We start from the raw sequence: 21,495 nt of genomic DNA, 5'->3' as shown, positions 1-21,495 counted from the left end.
CATCCCGGACGGCCTCATTTTGGATCTGTATATTGTACTTATATTTTTTCCCATCCTTATCATGCATGATATATTTGCCAGTGGACGTTCATTAACCAACAAGCACTCGTAATTTTTGTATTGCGGCATTCTTGGCTTTCAAGCGATCACGTGTTCAATTAATCTAAATGTTTCTTAAGAGCATTAATTTTATGATTTATAAAAAAAAGTAACAAGACTGTTAACTCTGATTTTTTAAAGAGGGTTCCGGTCTTTAATATTTTTAATGAATCGCTGATGATTAACCGTTGCTGTTGATTTCTTGACATCAATAATGCTTCACGCGAAATTAGAAAAAAAAATGATTTGTTAATACATTTGTAATAAGCTTAGTTATTAAAGAATCCGATTTATCAAATATATGAAAGATTGTTATAGGTAACTGGTGTTCTAGAACAGCTGTTAGTAGTCGGGGTTGATTTGATAAATGCTGTCTATTAGTTTCGGATTTTGACATCATTCTCCTTTTTTTGCTCTTTATTTTTTATGATTTACGAAACATTTCATTGCTTACCTCGAAAACAAAGATAAATACTTTGTAATCATGTTATAATGTCAGTGTAATATTCATTGTTCATGCACTTTTCGACATATAGTGAAATTTATCTTGTATGAATTGCGTCTTTGTGGTTTTCAATAAAATTTTATCATTGTAAAGAATTTTACTATTTTTTCGTTCACGCATGTTATTGAGTGTACATTTAGAATAAATATAACTGAGATCACCCCTAGTTTTTGGTGGGGTTCGTGTTGTTTATTCTTTGGTTTTCTGTGTTGTGTCATGTGTACTATTGTTTGTCTGTTTGTCTTTTTCATTTTTAGCCATGGCGTTGTCAGTTTGTTTTAGATTTAGGAGTTTGACTGTCCCTTTGGTGTCTTTCGTCCCTCTTTTAGGTCTACAGGTAAAAATTACTGTTTTTTTAAAAGTAATTGTTATGTTAAATGTACAAGTCCTTCCATCTAGAAGTCCTCACGATATTTAGACATAAACGAAGACAACTGTATTTGCGTATAATAAATCGATTTCGGTAACAAGACTTCACGAACAAACTTTATATAAAAAAAGTATGAAGACAACAACCAATTTTTAAAAAGGGAGATACTAAATTTCAGATGTGGATTTTTGTCCCGCTGGCGCAAACACGACCCTGACAGTTCATCTGAGTATGTTTGTGTGATTATTTTTCCTAGTGTTGTATACAGATCGACACTTTTAGAAATTGTTTTGTTCGGTATAATAAAACACTTAGTGTCAGCCTCGAGTTGGTATATTAGTGACAACAAACTTGCTATTACCCTCATAACTAGTCTTCGATTAATTATATTTTTTGATTGAATAATTAGAAAAATTCTTTAAAGTTTTTATGGATAAACATTTATGTTTTTTTTATTTGCAGTGGATGTATATAGTACCGTTTGTGTTGGTGATGATGTTAGCAGGGAATGCTGATCCTAATGCACAAGGCGGAGGCGGAGGAGGACGATAACATGATGTTTTTGTTATGTCACCGTCATATTTTTTTAGTGAACAAATTTCTTTTTCTAATATTCAAGTATCAAAACCTTAATTCTGAATACAAAATATTTCCTGTAAAAAGTGTAATACAATGAGATTTTTTATATAGCCTTTTATATCCAAGTAATTTATTAAAATACAACATCAACGATAAATTAAATGCTTACTCGAAGTCATTTTTGACTTTTTATTATAAATATGGAGAAGAAGGAAAATGCTAAAAAACTGCCACAAATTTTGCACAACGGGTAAGATTTCGCTCTAATGAATGGAGTACTTCAGAAAGTGCGATGCATCACGGGAATGCCATTATTTGGACGTTTTTGATTGGTTCATTCTTTGATCTCTAGGACTTTAAGACTGCAATATAATTTATGTAGAAGTTATTGTTCATAATACTTTTATCTGTATTTTCATTTGAAATAGCCAGTGAGAGAGTGCATGGTTAGAATGTAATTGCCCAGTATTCGTTAATCGCCCTGTAAAGTAATTTTTTTTTTGAAGAACGTTGCGTATGTTCCATTTTTCTTTAGAATAAAATCTATCAATTAAAAAAAAATGATGTGGCTTAAGATAGTTAAGTAATGGTTACACTACGTTGATTAATCTGATGTAAAACAGGTACGAATAAATTTTACAAAAGTTTATGTGGTCAATCGTTTTATTAATTTAACTCTTTGATATTTTAATTAATGAGATGTAAAATTGTTGGAGAGTTCATACATGTGTATGCGTGAGACATCTTTGTATGAGTGGCATGTTTAAACTATTTCTATTTTGTCAATCTTTGAAAGATATTCCATTGTTTTTTACGAACCATTGTAATAAAAGAAAAGATAAATGAGTCTGTTTTGTTCCTTACTTCCAATGTCATAGATTTATTTTACTTCTGATGAATCAACCCTATGTCACCTGTTTTTATCTCTGCGACCTTTGTCGCAGAATACAAGATGTTGATTCGGCGACGACCGGATGTTGGCGGTGACAGTGTAAAATATAAGCAAAACGAAAATATAACAGTTTTCGTTAAGTACATACACATTAATCAATTCATTCATACACAAAAAGTGCATAACTATCGTTTTATTTATATTCCTAGTTCAGGAAATTGTATACCTTGGATTCTAACTTATATTGCTTGATTAATGATGATCAGAGATTTCCCAGGTGCACACTTGAATAAAGCAGAAAAGAATGTTTGAATTAATTTACGAATCTCTAGAACTTTCAAATTTCATAGATATAGGAAGATGTGGTATGATTGCCAATGAGACAACTCTCCACAAGCTTAAGAGACACAGAAATTCTCAACTATAGTTTACTGTACGGCCTTTAACAAGGAGCAAATTAAAGCCAATACCCTATAGTCAGGTATAAAAGGCGCCGAAATGACAATGTAAAACAATTCAAACGAGAAAACTAACGGCCTTATATATGTTAAAAAACAAATGAAAGAAAAACAAATATGTAACACATAAACAAACGACAACCACTGAAATACAGGCTCCTGACTTGGGACAGGCACATACACACAGAATGTGGCGGGGTTAAACATGTCAGCGGGATCCTAACCTTAGACAGTGGTATAACAGTGCAACATAAAAACGAACTATAAAAACCAGTTGAAAAAGGCTTAACTCATCCGATGGACAAAAATACAAGTGGACGTGGCCGAGTACTTGTACATCTCAACAACAAATAGAACTGAGAGTACTCTCAGTTGTACATTTATTTCGAAAAATAAAAATACTAACTTATGGCGAGAATGAAGCTTAAAGATATAAGATGAGGTATGAGTGCCAATGAGAAAACTCTCCTTCCAAGTTTATATATTACTGTAATATGAGTGGTTGAAAACGACATGAATAGATCTGTAATAAAATACTGTATATGTAACATCACACATATAAACGATGCCACATCGTATCATTTGCTCAACAGTCATATGTAAATATTGTGAAAAGGCGTCGTCAGATCAGGTCCGTTTTGTATATATACAATGTATATTCCATATGAGAATCGAAATCAAGAACGTTGTGAGGTCGTGGAATTATTAAATTTTACCACGCATTTTAATAAATGCCATCGCAACCCCTCATGTCTCCGACGAAAAACTAGCAAAAAAAAAAAATGAAAAATGACTAAAACTGAGCAACATGAACCGCACCAAAAACTGAGGGTAATTTCGAGTGCTCTGCAGAAGATAAGCAAATCCTGTTCCACTTGTGACACCCTCGTAATGCTTATAGATATATAAATTTGAAAAATGAACGCGCAATTTTCAATGCTTACAATTTATTGTACTTCTGGTTATGATACATATTATTCAATATTTTTTTCATTCTTGCTTAATGTCCGCAAGCAAACACCAGAAAAAAAAGTAATTTGTTTACTTCTTTCACAATTAGTCGCCGTTTGTGGTAGAACTAACAATTATTAAACGATCCAAATATTTTTTTTACTGAATGACATATTTAAAATGTTCATGAAAAATTTAAAATAGATTTGCTTCTGGATTTCCTCCAAATGGGTCTCTGGTCGTTTGATGTAGGAAGAATGCAGTTTTATGGGGGTTTAAAAATTCATAAAATGAATCATTACTTGAGCATCACTGGTTTATATATTACCCTTTTCAATATTATATTTGGCATTCATATCGGCATATAAATGTTTATTTTATGGGAAAAAAGAGTTATTGTTAAGAATGTTTACGTTGTTTGTCATAGAATATCATAAGAAACAGGCACAATTTCCTATAAAAGCGTAATGTCTGGCAGAATGGAAATGAAAGACTATCGAGTATCCATTCATTATATGTAAACCCATTAACGCACATGAGAAAAAACAACAAATAGCAGAGAAAAAACGAATGTTTTGTCTTCTTCATCTCAAAGTCACGCTGGGACATTAAACCTGAAAAAACAAGTCTCAACACCCGAAATAGTGTACAATAAGCGTTTCTGGCCTTTGTTATTTTTGCATGATTTTTTCAATCCAAGTTCATTGATATGTTTTGGAGTTTAGTATGACGTCCATTTTTACTGAACTAGTACACCTATTTGTCTAGGAGCCATCTGAAGTCCGAGAATTTCTCGCTGTATTGAAGACCCATTGGTGGCCTTCTGCTGTTGCTGCTCTTTGGTCGGTTTGTTGTCTCTTTTGACATATTTCCAATTTCCGTTCTCAATTTTATCCTATAAATATAAATGTATAAAACGTTTAAATGATAATTCTATTTCGTACTGTTAATGGAAATTTGCTGTTCTGTATGTTTTATGAGTATAATTTAGCTTATATAATTCCTATTCGAATTTTCGTAAAAGTCATTACACCAATTAAAGACATTTAAAATGATATCACAAGAAGTTTTATCTTATTAATAAAAATAATAAAAAAGAGTTACATCTGGTGTAAATATTCATGACATAATACATTTGATGAAACTGCAAACAACACTTTCAGAAATTACCAAGGCTACAGTGAAGCAAAAACTTACTCTTTTTGGTAATTCAACGGTCCATTGCAACAGCTGAAGGATTTAAGTTCCATTTGTTTTGACTCGGGGTTTTATCGATGTATTGCCATTAAAAAAATGGTCTGTAATCCCTAATTTTCTTTTCATAATTTTGTTACAATTATAGCTTTTTTTCTAGAAAAAAATCCAATTTTCTCTACATTTCCAGACCTACTTTTTATGAACTATCAATTCATAACAGTCTTTTAAACAGCTTGCGGACATCATTTAGGGGAATTCTATTCTTTACGTTAAATCTGTGTTTTTACAATACAAATAAGAATGCTGATTGGACTTATAACATAAAACAATTAAAGAGGCAAAGACATCGCAACCTAGACATTCTACTGAAACATAATCAATATATGCAGATTTCTTGTTTTCATTAAAGCTCTAATTTTATATATCTGTTTTATTTTTATTTTTCTCGTTGTTTACTACCTCATTAATGTTTATTCTATAAGCAGCTGTTTATACATTGTACTTATACGACCTCAATGTTAAACACCTCTTATATAAATAAAGAAATCATGTATTGGGCTATCCGGAAAATAATCAACGTCAAATACATCTACCGGAAGTCTTCTCGACCAATCATATTAACGTATTTCCTAATATACAAATCCTCTTATAATTCTACGTAAATATTTCAATCGTTCATATCTCGTGCTGTGACAAATATGAAAACAGCTTGTGGAAATTTAGAAATTATCCGGGAACTTAAAGTTCAAGAAAAAAAAGAGAAACCTGTTAATATTTTTTATGCATACAGTTCACGAGATCAAGAAAACAGTATAAATTTAAGTTAATCATATGCTATAAATGATGGCCCTTTGACTTAAAAAGGAGGAGTATTATTTCTATTTCATTTAGTTTTTCAAGTTCATCCAATCTGTCAATCGTTAAAGCCCCAGCCACACTGTCATCTTTTACTACGTTTTAAAATTCTACGTTTCAACTACATTTTGAACAAAAGTGTTACATTATTTTGAACACTAGGTTTTTCTAAGTTTCTGCTACGTTCTTATCACGTTTTAACCACGCTTTGATACGTTTCGATACGTAATAAGCACGTTTTGTTGCGTCCCGCTAAGCTGTGATACGTATTTACTAGGTTTCTACTTCGTTTCAATTTTCGCTACGGTACTTTTGTTGAATTTACAAAGCATACGGGGTAGGTCTAGTTTTGAACAAAGGATCACTACGTTTCGATACGCTTCGTTACGTATATTCCCGTTTCGCTACGCTTTCCAAGCGTGGTACAACGTAGCTCTTGAAACGTGACAGTGTGACTGGGGCTTAAAGATACGTTTATATCGACCCGTTTTATAACAATTTGGATCATAGTCGGAACAAAATCTATATACTATGTTTTTTCTCACCATTTGAAATATAAAATCTAGAGGTAAATAAAAAGAATCGTTGTATTTTTTTTTTTTTTTTTTTGTCTAGTGCAATTGCTTAAAAAATCTTTTCAATACATTTAACCTAAACAAATGGGCTTTTAGTATATATCAATAACGTTCTTTTGTGTATCATTAAATCTGATAGTAATATTTTTGGAATTTAAACTTTTTTTGCTGAATCATTATTTTTAATGGTATTCTTTGAATTTTGAAAAAAATGCTGCTGTTCCCTTTCAACAACTTGAGAAATTTATCGATAGCTTTCGTAAAAACAAACAGGTAATCGGAACTATTGGCTATTCACCCCTCATTTATCTTCGATACATCTCATCTTTTACCCTTTACACCTAGAAATTGATACCTGAACCGTGTCCTAACTGTCATGAATCAATCTACAAGATCTTTGACTGTTCTTTAGAAATAAGAATAATATTGATTTAGACGAATAACTGATTTTATTTTTAAACGTTGAATATAAAAAAATATCAGGATAGGACCACACATCAATATTTTTTATTCGATATAAACATGACTCATTGTTCTACTTCAGAAAAGACTTATTGTATGACGTTGAACATGTTGAAAACGTGATTTCTTTAACATACGATACACAAGTCATATCCATAATCAAGCAACCTCTCCTTTGTACTCATTTACCTTGCTGAACCACTCAAATAAGGGCTGGCATTTAATATTAGTATGTGTATACCTTGCATTGGCGGATCCAGGTGGGGGGGGGGGGGGGTCCGGGGGTTGGAACCCCCTTTTTTTTTGGCCGATCAATGCATTTGAATGGGAGCATATAGCTGGAACCCCCCCCCCCCCCGTCCCCTTTACTCTGGGTTGAGAACCTCCCTTTTTAAAATGTCTGGATCCGTCCCTTGGCTTGCAATCTCCCTTCCGACAGAAACACACTAAGACACATACCACTATAAAAATACGCAGTCAAGTTTCTCTCGATCAATTTCGATCCCAAACACAAGTTCGTACAGTACTTCTACCAACAATCAATCAAACCATGACAAAATATGATTCTACTTTTTGGAGTGACAAACAAAATCCAGGTAGTTCAACCTATATCTAGTTTTTAAATACCATCTTCTTCTGAAGAAACAATGAAATGTTTTTCTAGGCTGAAGGCGTCACACAAACTTGGTTAATAATATAAGAATTCACAAGTTAACGTAACAGTCTGCTCGAAAGCTAGTCTCCCGTTTCGCACACACTAACCGGACCTGTAGACTTAACTCTTGCTTTGAAAAGACGTATAAACTATTTGCTTTCAATGTCTATGATATGATATTGTTTCAAATAAGGGTGAAGGTTGGTTCCTATTAAATGTTTAAACCCTCTGCATTTGTTTGCACCTGTCCTTAGTCAGGAATCTGATGTTCAGTAGTTGTCGTCTATTGATGTAGTTCATACGTGTTTCTCGTTTCTCGTTTCTCGTTTTATATACAGATTAGACCGCTAATTTTTGCGTTTGAATTGTTATACACTAGTCATTTTGGGGGACCTTAATAGCTTGCTGTTCGATGTGAGCCAAATTTGGTCTCCTGTGAAGAGTTGTCATTAACAATCATATCACATCTTCTTTTTTCGAAAAAAAAAAAAAATCAGAAATTTACTTTCCTCTTTTTATATAAGCAAAATCGTGTATCTCTTATTTTTATTGTTTATTGTCCAGATTTTTTAGATTTATACTAGTCAAAATTGAACTAGTTTTGTAAAAGAGTGACCAACTCAAGAAATAATTAATGAAGATGAACATGTGAGTTTATATGCGCAATTTATAACGTGTACAAAATAGTTGTATAATTATATCTAAACGCAGGTGTTAAGACAAATCCTCACCGACCTAATCAATTTTCGTTTTAACTACACCATTATATTTACTCACCAAAAAGTATAACTTCTTACTCTACAGTCACCTGCCGCAGTTAAAAATCGTTCCAGTTTAAGCCAACTTAGAACAATTGACAAAACAAGACAAAGAGGTCGGACAATACCATCATTTCAGTTTTATTTTATTTAGCAGATGTCATCTCTAATAAATCTACTTACCATGCAATCAGTAAAGTAATTGCATTCAGATTTAGGAAACGACGTAAACCCATTATTATATCCTTCAATAAGTTTTTGTTAAGTTTGTAAGTACTGTATTGTGGATATGACGTTAGTCTAGAATCAATAAGACAAAAAGCCATTGTAATGCCAGAGAAAACGACATTGTGTCAGTCAAACATTGTTTCCTTATATAAATGTTAATCGCTCTATACCGCTGGAGATACTAAATGTCAATTAAATGATCAAGAGAAAATTGATTGCTGGTAGGTTTTATATGGTTTGAGATAAACATAATATTAAGGTGGTACCTAACACTACAGGGAGATAACTCTATAAAGTCATCTAAGCGTTTTAACTACGTTGTGAGGTAAAAGGGATATTAAGCTTCTCAATGATCAAAATTGTAGTTTGTCAAACTGCTATATAACCAGTGTAATTTTTCTGAAAAAAAAAAACGGTTGGTTCAATGTTTTTGAAATTTTTATATTTTTGTTAAAGGATCAAAGTAAATACTTTGACAAAATTTAATGAAAATTAAACTAGACAAATTAATTTTAGTTAAAGTGTTGGGTACCACCTTAAATGCATAACTATGATTTTGTATGTGTTGTCTAGCTGGTAGTGTTGTAAATGTTTTCTGATGAAAAAAAAACTAATACAACGACTTCGGGAAAGATCGCATAGCCGACATCCCTGCTGCCTTATGAGAACAAACATGACTTTGAAATTAGAAGACTGTTTGTTTTATCTTCTCCAAAAAAGTTTTATAATGTTAACTATGCAAGAACTGTTTGTAAGCGCCACATTCTGTATTAGCCTTTTCGAAGTCAGTGTTGCCGTTAACCATATTTATTTTTCGTTTATAATTTGATCATAAATCAGGCTGTTAGTTTTTTCGCTTGAATTGTTTTACATTTGTCATTTCAGGGCCTTTTAACATGAACTATGCGGTATGAGTATTTCTCATTGTTATGGGTTTTGGGGTTATCCATAGTAACTGTTGCTGCTATCATCTACCGTATTAGGTCTCTGGGAGACCGCTGGCTCATTAAACATTATACTAAATCTTATTTTAAGATAGAAAATATATAACATGAATAATAATTGTGTGTGGGTTTTATCCCTGTCTGGGTGGTATGTTTTAGAAATTAACTTGTTGACAAAAACAATAACAAAACAAACAATGGAAGAACAGATATGACATAACCATGAGCATGCTGCTGTGGTGTACTTGTGCTTTCTCACCGAGAATGAAAAAATGGCTGTTCATCTGTTTTAAAGACCTTTGTAAATTATGACTTAAAAGTGAAATACACTAATATACATGTAAACCTTTGGTTTATAATTTCATATAGTCTTATCATGGCAACAATTGTATGTTTGTTAGCGCTTCATGTCACTTTGCTGTACACATTATTCTAAAAACGAGACGACAAGTAACTGCCGTTACTCCTTAACCGCGTGTGCGTAGCGAGTAGCAAAAACAAATTATGCGGTTTTGGTTTAACAAGTAAAACATACGATCACCACTCGAGGCTAGTGATACAACACGATACCAAAGAGGATGCATCCCTACCAATGAGGATGCATCCCTACCAATGAGGATTTCCACCGGTTGTGGCAAGACAGGAGAGGCGAAATATACCCAAACCCGGGACATTGATACTCAGAAGTAAAACAAAATAACAACGCCATGGCGAAAAAAGACCAACCACATCAGCGTTAGCTAGAGTTTAGTGTAGACGAACTACTAAGACCGCTCGACCATATATTTTGTTTAAAAAAACGGAACGTTTATTAGTAAATTACTTGATATGATACAACAACTAGATTTAACAGGAGTAATAAGACGGTAATCACTAATGAAGCAGGAACTGTTGGTCTCTTAAGAGAAAAAAAGTTCAAGACCAGATTTTAGATTGTTTTTCCTTCATTTATTTACCTTTGACAAAGGTATTGCCATTTTGTTTCTCTGACTTGTGGGATTTGATTATAATTTTCTTTTGATACCTTCTCACTTTGAAAAAAAAAAGGAAAATAACAAAAATACTGAACTCCGAAAAAAATTCAAGACGGAAAGTCCCTAATCAAATGTCAAAATCATACGACAAAACACATCAAACGAATGGACAATAACTGTCATATTCCTGACTCGGTACAGACATTTTCAAATGTAGAAAATGGTGGATTGAACCTGGTTTCATAGCACTAAACCTCTCACGTGTACGACAGTCGCATCACCTTCCATTATATTGACAAAGATGCGTGAACAAAGTGTCACACATGGGATCAGGAACCCCACCAAAAAACTGGGGTTTATTTCAGGTTGTCCGGAAGGGAAAGCAGACCCTGCTCCACATGTGGCACACGTCTTGTTCATGCTATCACACAGCCGGTAAATAGTCTAATTCGATAGGTCACATGTATACGTGAAAAGGAAACGGAGTTGTAGTTACGACATAAGGAACATATCCGATATCATCTGTATAACAGATATACCATACGGTCAACCAACTAGGGATGGCGTCCGTAAAATATATATATACGAAGTAATGACTTCAACTTCATCATTCTCGGAACTCTTGGTTAAAAAATGAAAAGATCAAAATTTACTTTGTTTATAAATACACAACACAGATGTTAGAAATGAAATCAGTCACATAAAGACCATGAATTTTCTGTTAGTAAAACACACAAAATACAGGAAAACATGTGTTCTCTGTGACAACGGCACGACACAGGATTGAAATACAAAAAATAAAGAAATAATGAACAACTCTAGCGCATTAAAACAAATATTCTGCTATTTCAATAGCATTTTAAAAGTACTTTGTTATGCATGTGAAATCATGGTTAAAATCATTAGATGACATTCATCTTTAACCTTAATACCATGTTAAATTGAAACTGATCAATGTAAAGTAAATCAATTAATAAAAAAATTTCAGAATCTGAACAACAATATAAGTTTTCAATTAACTATCAGGTGCATGGTTATACGTCATTTGTATTATTAATTTAAACGAGACGGATTAATCATATTTATCATTTAATTAATGATTTTCTGGAGTACTATTGTCATGCAATATCGTAATTAAACTGCTTATCATTGTATGTTGATAACATTCGTATTACTGACGCAAACTGAAGAAACATATTTGTCTGGTAAAATCCGTATTTTGAACTTTGGAACTGTAATCATAAATAGAACATCAAAACTGCTTCATTATGCAGGTCTTGCTAACTATAGATCTATGGCAAGCAATTTTACTATTTATTCGAACTACAAGATATCGCATATAACATATAAGATAGCTTAAATAACTTTAAGATATCTAGATATCCTATATATCTTAAAAATTTGGTAAGATATATGATTATATCTAAAAATGATCTTGTATTCTTAGTAAGATATCTGCCTAAGTTTAACAGATAGCTTTAAAAGTATATACATTACCTAATACATATTTCTATATAAGATATCTTATATACTTTATTTAGATATCTCATATAGTTTATAAGGTATTTCATATAATTTATAAAAACAAAATCGTATAAAGAAAACTACATAAGATATCTTATAATCTATAGAAGATATCTAACAAACTTTATACGATATCTTAAATATATATTTTTTTCTCACCATTTGAAATATAAAATCTAGAGGTAAATAAATAGAATCGTTGTATTTTTTGTTTTTTTTTGTCTAGTGCAATTGTTTAAAAAATCTTTTCAATACATTTAAGGGAGCTGGCTTCTCAGTTTCAAAGTAATTAACTTTTCAAAACACTAGCATATATTGAGAGGGGATTAATGAAGGAATCAAAAGAGCAAAAAAAAAAAAAATATATATAGGTCACCGTGCTTGTTTTCGAGATATTGGCCATTGAAATTTTGGCGGGAAAATGTTCTCTCTTGACTTTTCATAGCTTTATCATTGACAAGTTAAAGTCCTCAAAAACTATTTAAAAGTAATTAAAATTGTATAAGACTTTAAAAGACAGCTTATCATTATACGTATAAAAGAATTATAAGAAGAAAAATGGGGGTCACCGGGCAAATTTTGTTAATGCGTTCAAATGGATAAAACCAGAGGATTCCGAAAATCTTACCAAAATTTCAAAACATGACAAGCGAGCTTCCTTAACCTAAACAAATGGGTTTTTAGTATATATCAATAACGTTCTTTTGTGTATCATTAAATCTGATAGTAATATTTTGGGAATTTTAACTTTTTGTTGCCGAATCATTATTTTTAATGGTATTCTTTGAATTTTGAAATAAATACTGCTGTTCCCTTTCAACAACTTGAGAAATTTATCGATAAATTTCGTAAAAACAAACAGGTAATCGGAACTATTGGCTATTCACCCCTAATTTATCTTCGATACATCTCATCTTTTACCCTTTACACCTAGTGATTGATACTTGGTCCGTGTCCTAACTGTCATGAATCAATCTACAAGATCTTTGACTGTTCTTTAGAAATAAGAATAATATTGATTTAGACGAACAACTGATTTTATTTTTAAACGTTGAATATAAAAAAAAATATCAGGATAGGACCACACATCAATATTTTTTTATTCGATATAAACATGACGTCATTGTTCTACTTCAGAAAAGACTTATTGTATGACGTTGAATATGTTGAAAACGTGATTTCCTTAACATACGATACACAAGTCATATCCATAATCAAGCAACCTCTCCTTTGTACTCATTTACCTTGCTGAACCACTCAGTTAGGGACTGGCGTTTAATCAAACTCCGAAACAGCGGATACGTCCTCTTTACTACGCTACGTTGACTTAATGATACTTAGCGAAGTAACGTCACCACTGTTTCGGAGTTTGGCATTTAATGTTAGTATGTGTATACCTTGCAATCTCCCTTCCGACAGAAACACACTAAGACACATACCACTATAAAAATACGCAGTCAAGTTTCTCTCGATCAATTTCGATCCCAAACACAAGTTCGTACAGTACTTCTACCAACAATCAATCAAACCATGACAAAATATGATTCTACTTTTTTGAGTGACAAACAAAATCCAGGTAGTTCAACCTATATCTAGTTTTTAAATACCATCTTCTTCTGAAGAAACAATGAAATGTTTTTCTAGGCTGAAGGCGTCACACAAACTTGGTTAATAATATAAGAATTCACAAGTTAACGTAACAGTCTGCTCGAAAGCTAGTCTCCCGTTTTGCACACACTAACCGGACCTGTAGACTTAACTCTTGCTTTGAAAAGACGTATAAACTATTTACTTTAAATGTCTTTGATATGATATTGTATGATATGATATTTTGATACAAAATAGTTGTATAATATCTAAACGCAGGTGTTAAGACAAATCCTAACCGACCGAATCAATTTTCGTTTTAACTACACCATTATATTTGCTCACTAAAAAGTATAACTTCTTACTCTACAGTCACCTGACGCAGTTAGAAATTATCTATACTATTAAACGAGAAGACCTCATTTTTGGTGTCGCTTCTCTTCTTTCCACAATAAATTAATCAACACGACTCTGTGTCCTATATGTACAGTGCATAGTCGCATTTGTCATCCATTCATATGATTATTCAGATTGAGTTATTTTTGGAGAAAAACGAGAAAAAAGGCATCCGGATATTGTCCCGTCATTGGACGAAATTTTAAGTCAGATTCTACTTCCGGTTTGCGTTTTTCTGTATACTTTGAACAAACAAATAGTACGAATAAAGTGTATTTTAATTCTGTTCAGAGTTTATTAAATGGAGAGGGTCTGTATACTATGTCAATTGACCACCATGGATCGATTACTAAACTAATAATTGAAAGTAAATACACTTTATTTATATAGTAATATACAGATAAGCGCTAAAATTATTCATGTGAACTTTTGATACCTTTTCTGAAATTCTCCATTCATTAAATATTTTACAAAATTCATTGATTACAAAAATAAAGATGTGGTATGATTGCCATGTTGAGACAACTCTCCACAAGAGACCAAAATGACACAGAAATTAACGACTATAGGTCACCGTACGGCCTTCAACAACGAGCAAAGCCCATACCGCATACTCGGCTTTAAAAGGCCCCGAAATGACGATGTAAAAAAATTCAAACGAGAAAACTAGCGGCCTTATTTATGTACAAAAAAGGAACGAAAAACAAATATGTAACACACAAACAAACGACAACCACTGAACTACAGGCTCCTTACTTAAATGTTCATAACATACTAAATGTATGTTCATATTGAAATTGATAGAAAACCAAAAATTGGGAATTTTGGAAATGAAGGAGGAGGTATAAAACTTCTAACAACACTTTACATACTTTTAACTCCGCTCTGAATGCCCGCGATTTCGCGGGTGTGTTCTAGTTCTATTTTAAGCCAACTTAGAACAATTGACAAAACAAGACAAAGTGGTCGGACAATACCATCATATCAGTTTAATTTTATTTAGCAGATGCCATCTCTAATAAATCTACTTACCATGCAATCAGTAAAGTAATTGCATTCAGATTTAGGAAACGACGTAAACCCATTAATATATCCTTCAATAAGTTTTTGTTAAGTTTGTAAGTACTATATTGTGGATATGACGTTAGCCTAGAATCAATAAGACAAAAAGCCATTGTAATGCCAGAGAAAACGACATTGTGTCAGTCAAACATTGTTCCCTTATATAAATGTTAATCGCTTTATACCACTAGAGATACTAAAATGTCAATTAAATGATCAAGTGAAAATTGATTACTGGTAGGTTTTATATGGTTTGTGATAAACATAATATTAAGGTGGTACCTAACACTGCAGGGAGATAACTCTATAAAGTCATCTAAACGTTTTAACTACGTTGTGAGGTAAAAGGGATATTAATCTTCTCAATGATCAAAATTGTAGTTTGTCAAACTGCTATGTAAACCAGTGTAATTTTTCTGAAAAATCGGTTAGTTCAATGTTTTTGAAATTTTTATATTTTTGTTAAAGGATCAAAGTAAATACTTTGACAAAATTTAATGAAAATTAAACGAGACATATTAATTTTAGTTAAAGTGTTGGGTACCACCTTAAATGAATAACTATGATTTTGTATGTGTTGTCTAGCTGGTAGTGTTGTAAATGTTTTCTGATGAAAAAAAAACTAACACAAGGACTTCAGGAAATATCGCAGAGCCGACAACCCTGCTGACTTATGAGAACAAACATGACTTTGAAATTAGCAGACTGTTTGTTTTATCTTCTCCAAATTTTTTTTATCATGTTAACTATGCAAGAACTGTTTGTAAGCGCCACATTCTGTATTTGCCTTTCCGAAGTCAGGAGGCTGTAATTCAGTAGTTGTCGTTTGTTGCTGTCAACCATATTTGTTTTTCGTTTATAATTTGATCAAAAATCAGGCTGTTAGTTTGTTCGCTTGAATTGTTTTACATTTGTCATTTCACAGCCTTTTAACGTGGACTATGCGGTATGAGTATTTCTCATTGTTAAAGGCTTTGGGGTTATCCATAGTTGCTGCTATCATCTACCGTATTAGGTCTCGCGGAGACCGCGGGCTCATTAAACATTATACTAAATCTGATTTTATTTTGAGATAGAAAATATAACATGAATAATAATTGTGTGTGGGTTTTATCCCTGTCTGGGTGGTATGTTTTAGAAGTTAACTTGTTGACAAAAACAACAACAAAACAAACAATGGAAGAACAGACATGACATAGCCATGAACATTCTGCTGTGGTGTACTTGTGCTTTCTCACCGAGAATGAAAAAATGGCTGTTCATCTGTTTTAAAGACCTTTGTAAATTATGACTTAAAAGTCAAATACACTAATATACATGTAAACCTTTGGTTTATAATTTCATATAGTCTTATCATGGCAAGAATAGTATGTTTCTTAGCGCTTCATGTCACTTTGCCGGACACATTATTCTAAAAACGAGACGACAAGTAACTGCCGTTACTTCTTAATCCCGTGTGCGTAGCGAGCAGAAAATACAAATTATGAGGTTTTGGTTTAACAAGTAAAACATACGATCACCACTCGAGGCTAGTGATACAACACGATACCAAAAAGGATGCATCCATACCAATGATGATTCCCACCGGTCGTGGCCAGAAAAAAGAGGCAAGAGATACCATACCCGGGACATTGATACTCAGAAGTAAAACAAAATAACAACGCCATGGCGAAAAAAGACCAACAACATCAAAGTTAGCTAGATTTTAGTGTAGACGAACTACTAACACTGCTCGGTCATATATTTTGGTAAATATGAACCCAGTTACTTGTCTCGTTTTTAGAATAATGTGTCCGGCAAAGTGACACGAAGAGTGTAGTGTAGACGAACTACTAAGACCGCTCGGCCATATATTTTGGTAAACACGGAACGTTTATAACAGCTTTGCAAACTTTCTTTTATTAAATATTTTATTTTTTATTCTCAAAATGAATTTGTAAAAATGGACAATTTAGAAGAAAATAGATTTTACAGATGTTTGACAAATATTGATAATTATTCATTCATTAATTATACATGCTATATTTTGAATAGACAAGACAAAATTATGAGTGACCAATTAAAATGTTGTGGTCAGTTACGAAATTATGTAACGAAAATTTTCATTGGTAAAACGAAGAAACCCTTGGATCTCTAAGCACGCGAGCAACGACCTTTTTAAGCTTATGTTTTGGGCTATTTGTCAGTTGCCATGAGATTTCAGTTATAATAGAATCTAGTTATTTTGGAATTCTTCGTTTTTACCAGGTAATTCATATTTAATATTTTAAAGCATACTTTTTATGGAAACTACATTTCACATTTACTATTTTAATTAGTTTGATTTATTTAGTTTTATTTGTTTAAAATGAGCGTTTTTAGTTTATTACATAACGATTAATATAGATGATTTTTAAGTGAAAATATGCAGTAAACATTAATTGCGTAAATGTTATTTATTTTATAAATATTCAGTATTCCATGCGAATTTGTATACAAGAGATGCATTTATTTGAAATTGTATTATAAGAGTTGCCATGAGATTTCAGTTATAATAAAATCTAGTTATTTTGGAATTCTTCGTTTTTTCAAGGCCAGCTAAAGTCCCGACGACATAGGCTGAAAGTCAAGTACGACAAATTACTTGATATGATACAACAACTAGATTTAACAGAAGTAATAAGACGGTAATCACTAATGAATCAGGAACTGTTGGTCTCTCAAGAGAAAAAAAGTTCAAGACCAGATTTAAGTTTGATCTATTAAATTAAATTAGTGATTCAGAAGTAGATAGCTATAGGAAGATGTGATATGAGTGCTTAAGAGACAACTCTCCATACTAATAACAATTAATAAAAGTAAAACATTATAGGTCAAGGTACGGCCTGCAACACGGAGTCTTGGCTCACAACGAACAGCAAGCTATAAAGGGCCCCAGATATTAGTAATGTAAAACCATTCAAACAGGAAAACCAACGGTCTAGTCTATATAAAAACGAGAAACGAGAAACACGTATGAACTACATAAAAAAAACGACAACTACCGTACACCAGATAAGTGAAGTGTACATTTATAACCCGAGGGATTGAAGGCATATCGACAGTACATACACACATATACACAATTATAAACAATTAAACATCATATTTAGTGGTTTTAACAAAACAAATTAACGGAAAAAGTAAGCTGCATAATATCAGATGAAGATAGACGCAATTATAATCTTTCTTTGTTAGACATGGTTCATTTTGCTTGATCTTTAAGTGTTCGTGTGTTGTTTTCCCTTCATTTATTTACCTTTGACAAAGGTATTGCTATTTTGTCTCTCTGACTTGTGGGATTTGATTATAATTATCTTTTGATATCTTCTCACTTTTGAAAAAAAAATAAAAAAAATAACAAAATTCTAGAGTCCGAAAAAAATTCTTTAACCTTAATACCAGGTTAAATTGAAACTGATCAATGTAAAGTAAATCAATTAATGAAAATTCTTCAGAATCTGAACAACAATATAAGTTTTCAATTAACTACCAGGTGCATGCTTATACGTCATTTGTATTATTAATTTAAAAGAGACGGATTAATCATATTTATCATTTGATTAATGATTTTCTTGAATACTATTGTCATGCAATATCGTAATCAAACTACTTATCATTGTATGTTGATAACATTCTTATTACTGACGCAAACTGAAGAAACATATTTGTCTGGTAAATCCGTATTTTGAACTTTGGAACTGTAATCATAAATAGAACACCAACACTGCTTCATTATACAGGTCTTGCTAACTATATGACAAGCCATTTTACTACAAGATATCGCATAAAACATATAAGATATCTTAAATAACTTTTAAGATATCTAGATATCCTATATATGTGATATCTTAAAAAGTAGGTAAGATATGTCATTATATTTAAAAATGATCTTATATTCTTAGTAAGATATCTACCTAAGTTTAACAGATATCTTAAAAAGTATATACATTATCTAATACATACTTCTATATAAGATATCTTAATATATACTTTATTAGATATCTCATATAGTTTATAAGGTATTTCATATAATTTATAAAAAAAATCGTATAAAGGATATTATATAAGATATCTTATAACCTATAGATGATATCTAACAAACTTTATACGATATTTAAAAAAATATATATAATATCTTATTAACTATATAAGATATCTAATACATTATATAAGATATCTAATAAATTATATAAGATATCTAATAAATTATATAAGATATCTAATAAACTATATGACATATCACATAAAGTTTTCTAGATATCTAGAAGTTAGAATAGATAGTAAAACGGCTTTTCGTATGATTAAGTTTAAAAGGTAATTACACTGGTCGATTTTTCGACTCTATATTTATGCATTTGTCAATTTCTTATTATATTGAGATACTTTATGGAATTTTAAGTACATGGTGGTGCTTCTGATTTTGTTTTATCAATAATTCAGTGCAACATAGTAGAGAATTCAACCTTTAACTGGGCTACCTATGCTTAGTTCATATTATAATTTGTTATACAATTGTTATTTAACTTAATTTGGCTACATTTTGGAATTTGTTTGAATGACCAATTAGATTTGTATATGTTCATCTGAAAGATTTAAAAAAAAAAATGCATACGTAACATTTCCAACGGAAGTCCACAAAACACTAAGGTTGCATGGGGATGTAAAAAATGGTTGCTTTATTTCACAACATGAATGCTTTGTTTCATGTAGTATTAGGTTTATTCACACTAAAGTTTTCCCAATAGGTGCATTAAAGTAAACAATGTTATTAAAGCATAATCTCCTCAAATCACTCATCTTAATCACTTCATGTGTCAATTAAGCTACGTTAAAGTTCGAATTCCTTCATGGATTTTATTTTTTGTTAAATTTTACGAGAAAGAAAGATGTTATTGTGCTGTATAGTTTTTGATTACGTTTTTTATGTCTTAATTTTATCGCCCAACACATTTCAAAATGCGGATTTGATATGGTTCATATGTCGACGAAGCTTTGAACAGAGAAGGAACAGGCGATAATTTAGGGCTAACATACACAGGCAAATGTCACTCAGATCTATTTCACGTGAATTTAAATTCATGTGAATCTCACGTGAAATTCACATGAATTTACTCAAACGACCTTATACGTGAAAATCACGTCAAATAAGTTTTTGTGAGTTTCACGTGCATCTCATGTGAAACTCATGTGAATTTCACATGAAAATCAGGTAATTTTTTTTCAAGTGAAGTTCACATGAATTTTAAAAGTAGAGTTAGTTATTCAAATAACATCTAAATTTTTAAATTAATTAAAATCATGAAAATGAAAAAAGAAAAATGTTGTAAATTTCACATGAAATTCATATGAAAATTTCACATTAGATTCTTGTAAATTTCAATTAACGTAAAATTCACATTAAAATTTTCATGTGAGTATCATGTATAAGCTCGATTGAGGTGAATCTCACGTGAAATTTTTCAAGTATTTCATGTGAGATTCATGTGAAGTTCATGTGAGCAAATTTTGCTGTTTATCATAACCACTCCCAAGTAAAAACTCACATGCAGATTTTTAGATGCTAAATATGTAATGTCTATCTATTTGGCAGACATTTTTTTACTCAGGTAATTTATTCAATGAGTGATAGATTACTCTTAGAAGAACTTTAAAGGTCCCCGTGAATTAACTACACAGAGAACAATAGCTATTGTATTCATTAACTGGGACAAATGTCATGTGAATCTGTGGAAAAGTATCATTGGGTTTGCAATAAAAGATAGTGGAAGACATGTTTGCTCAGTGTTAGAATAATATATTTATATGTAGGGTGACATGTCTCCCATGGTCTATAACAAAGCTCATTGAATTCCGCCTGAGCGTTTTTGTCTAGTAAAAAGCAGGTGTAATATACAAACAATAGCTCGGCCTATCTTACATTTCCTTTTGAATGTTCTCATGAAATCACAAGAGCTATCTATTAACCCTTTGAAATTGTTATTGTTTTTTTCTTTGTTTAATATAAAATACACTTTATATCGAAAGGCTCACAACACACTATCTAAATAGTAGATTAGGAAACTCTAGTTTGAAAAACATGAGAATAGCTCTGTTTAGTTATAAATTTTCGACTAGAGTTTAAAACAGTTATAACATTTATTTGTCAATAACTATTTAAGAACATCTAAAGATATTGAATATGGATAACATGATATATACGATAATTGACCGTTTTAGCATGACCAATATGATTATGACTTTTCTGAGAAAACGTTCGATTTAGTAATAGCAAAATAACATTTGTAATTAAAACTCTTTCTAAAAAGTAGTAAGAATGGAAGGTAGCTTTTTTTTTAATTACATTACTTGATTTTAGATATATCTTGTCCAAATGTAAATGAAATATTTCAATTTTTATTTTATG

The 21,495-nt window shown here is 31.6% G+C and overlaps 1 protein-coding gene across 1 annotated transcript in view; it reads left to right on the top strand.

Moving 5' to 3' along the window:
• The window catches only part of LOC143083727 (ER membrane protein complex subunit 10-like), a 65,643-nt gene extending 63,244 nt beyond the window's left edge, over positions 1 to 2,399 (top strand). The window contains exon 7 of the mRNA XM_076260013.1: positions 1,437 to 2,399. Within this exon, the coding sequence (XP_076116128.1) occupies positions 1,437 to 1,526 (90 nt within the window). The 3' untranslated portion in view covers positions 1,527 to 2,399. The remainder of the gene's footprint in view (positions 1 to 1,436) is intronic.
• The last annotated feature ends 19,096 nt before the right edge of the window (positions 2,400 to 21,495 follow it).

The sequence above is a fragment of the Mytilus galloprovincialis genome, chromosome 7 (genome assembly GCF_965363235.1).
Source record: "Mytilus galloprovincialis chromosome 7, xbMytGall1.hap1.1, whole genome shotgun sequence".
Taxonomy (NCBI): Eukaryota; Metazoa; Mollusca; class Bivalvia; order Mytilida; family Mytilidae; genus Mytilus; species Mytilus galloprovincialis.
The sequence above is the reverse complement of the archived record's forward strand: the minus strand, read 5'-3'. Positions and strand labels throughout refer to the sequence as shown.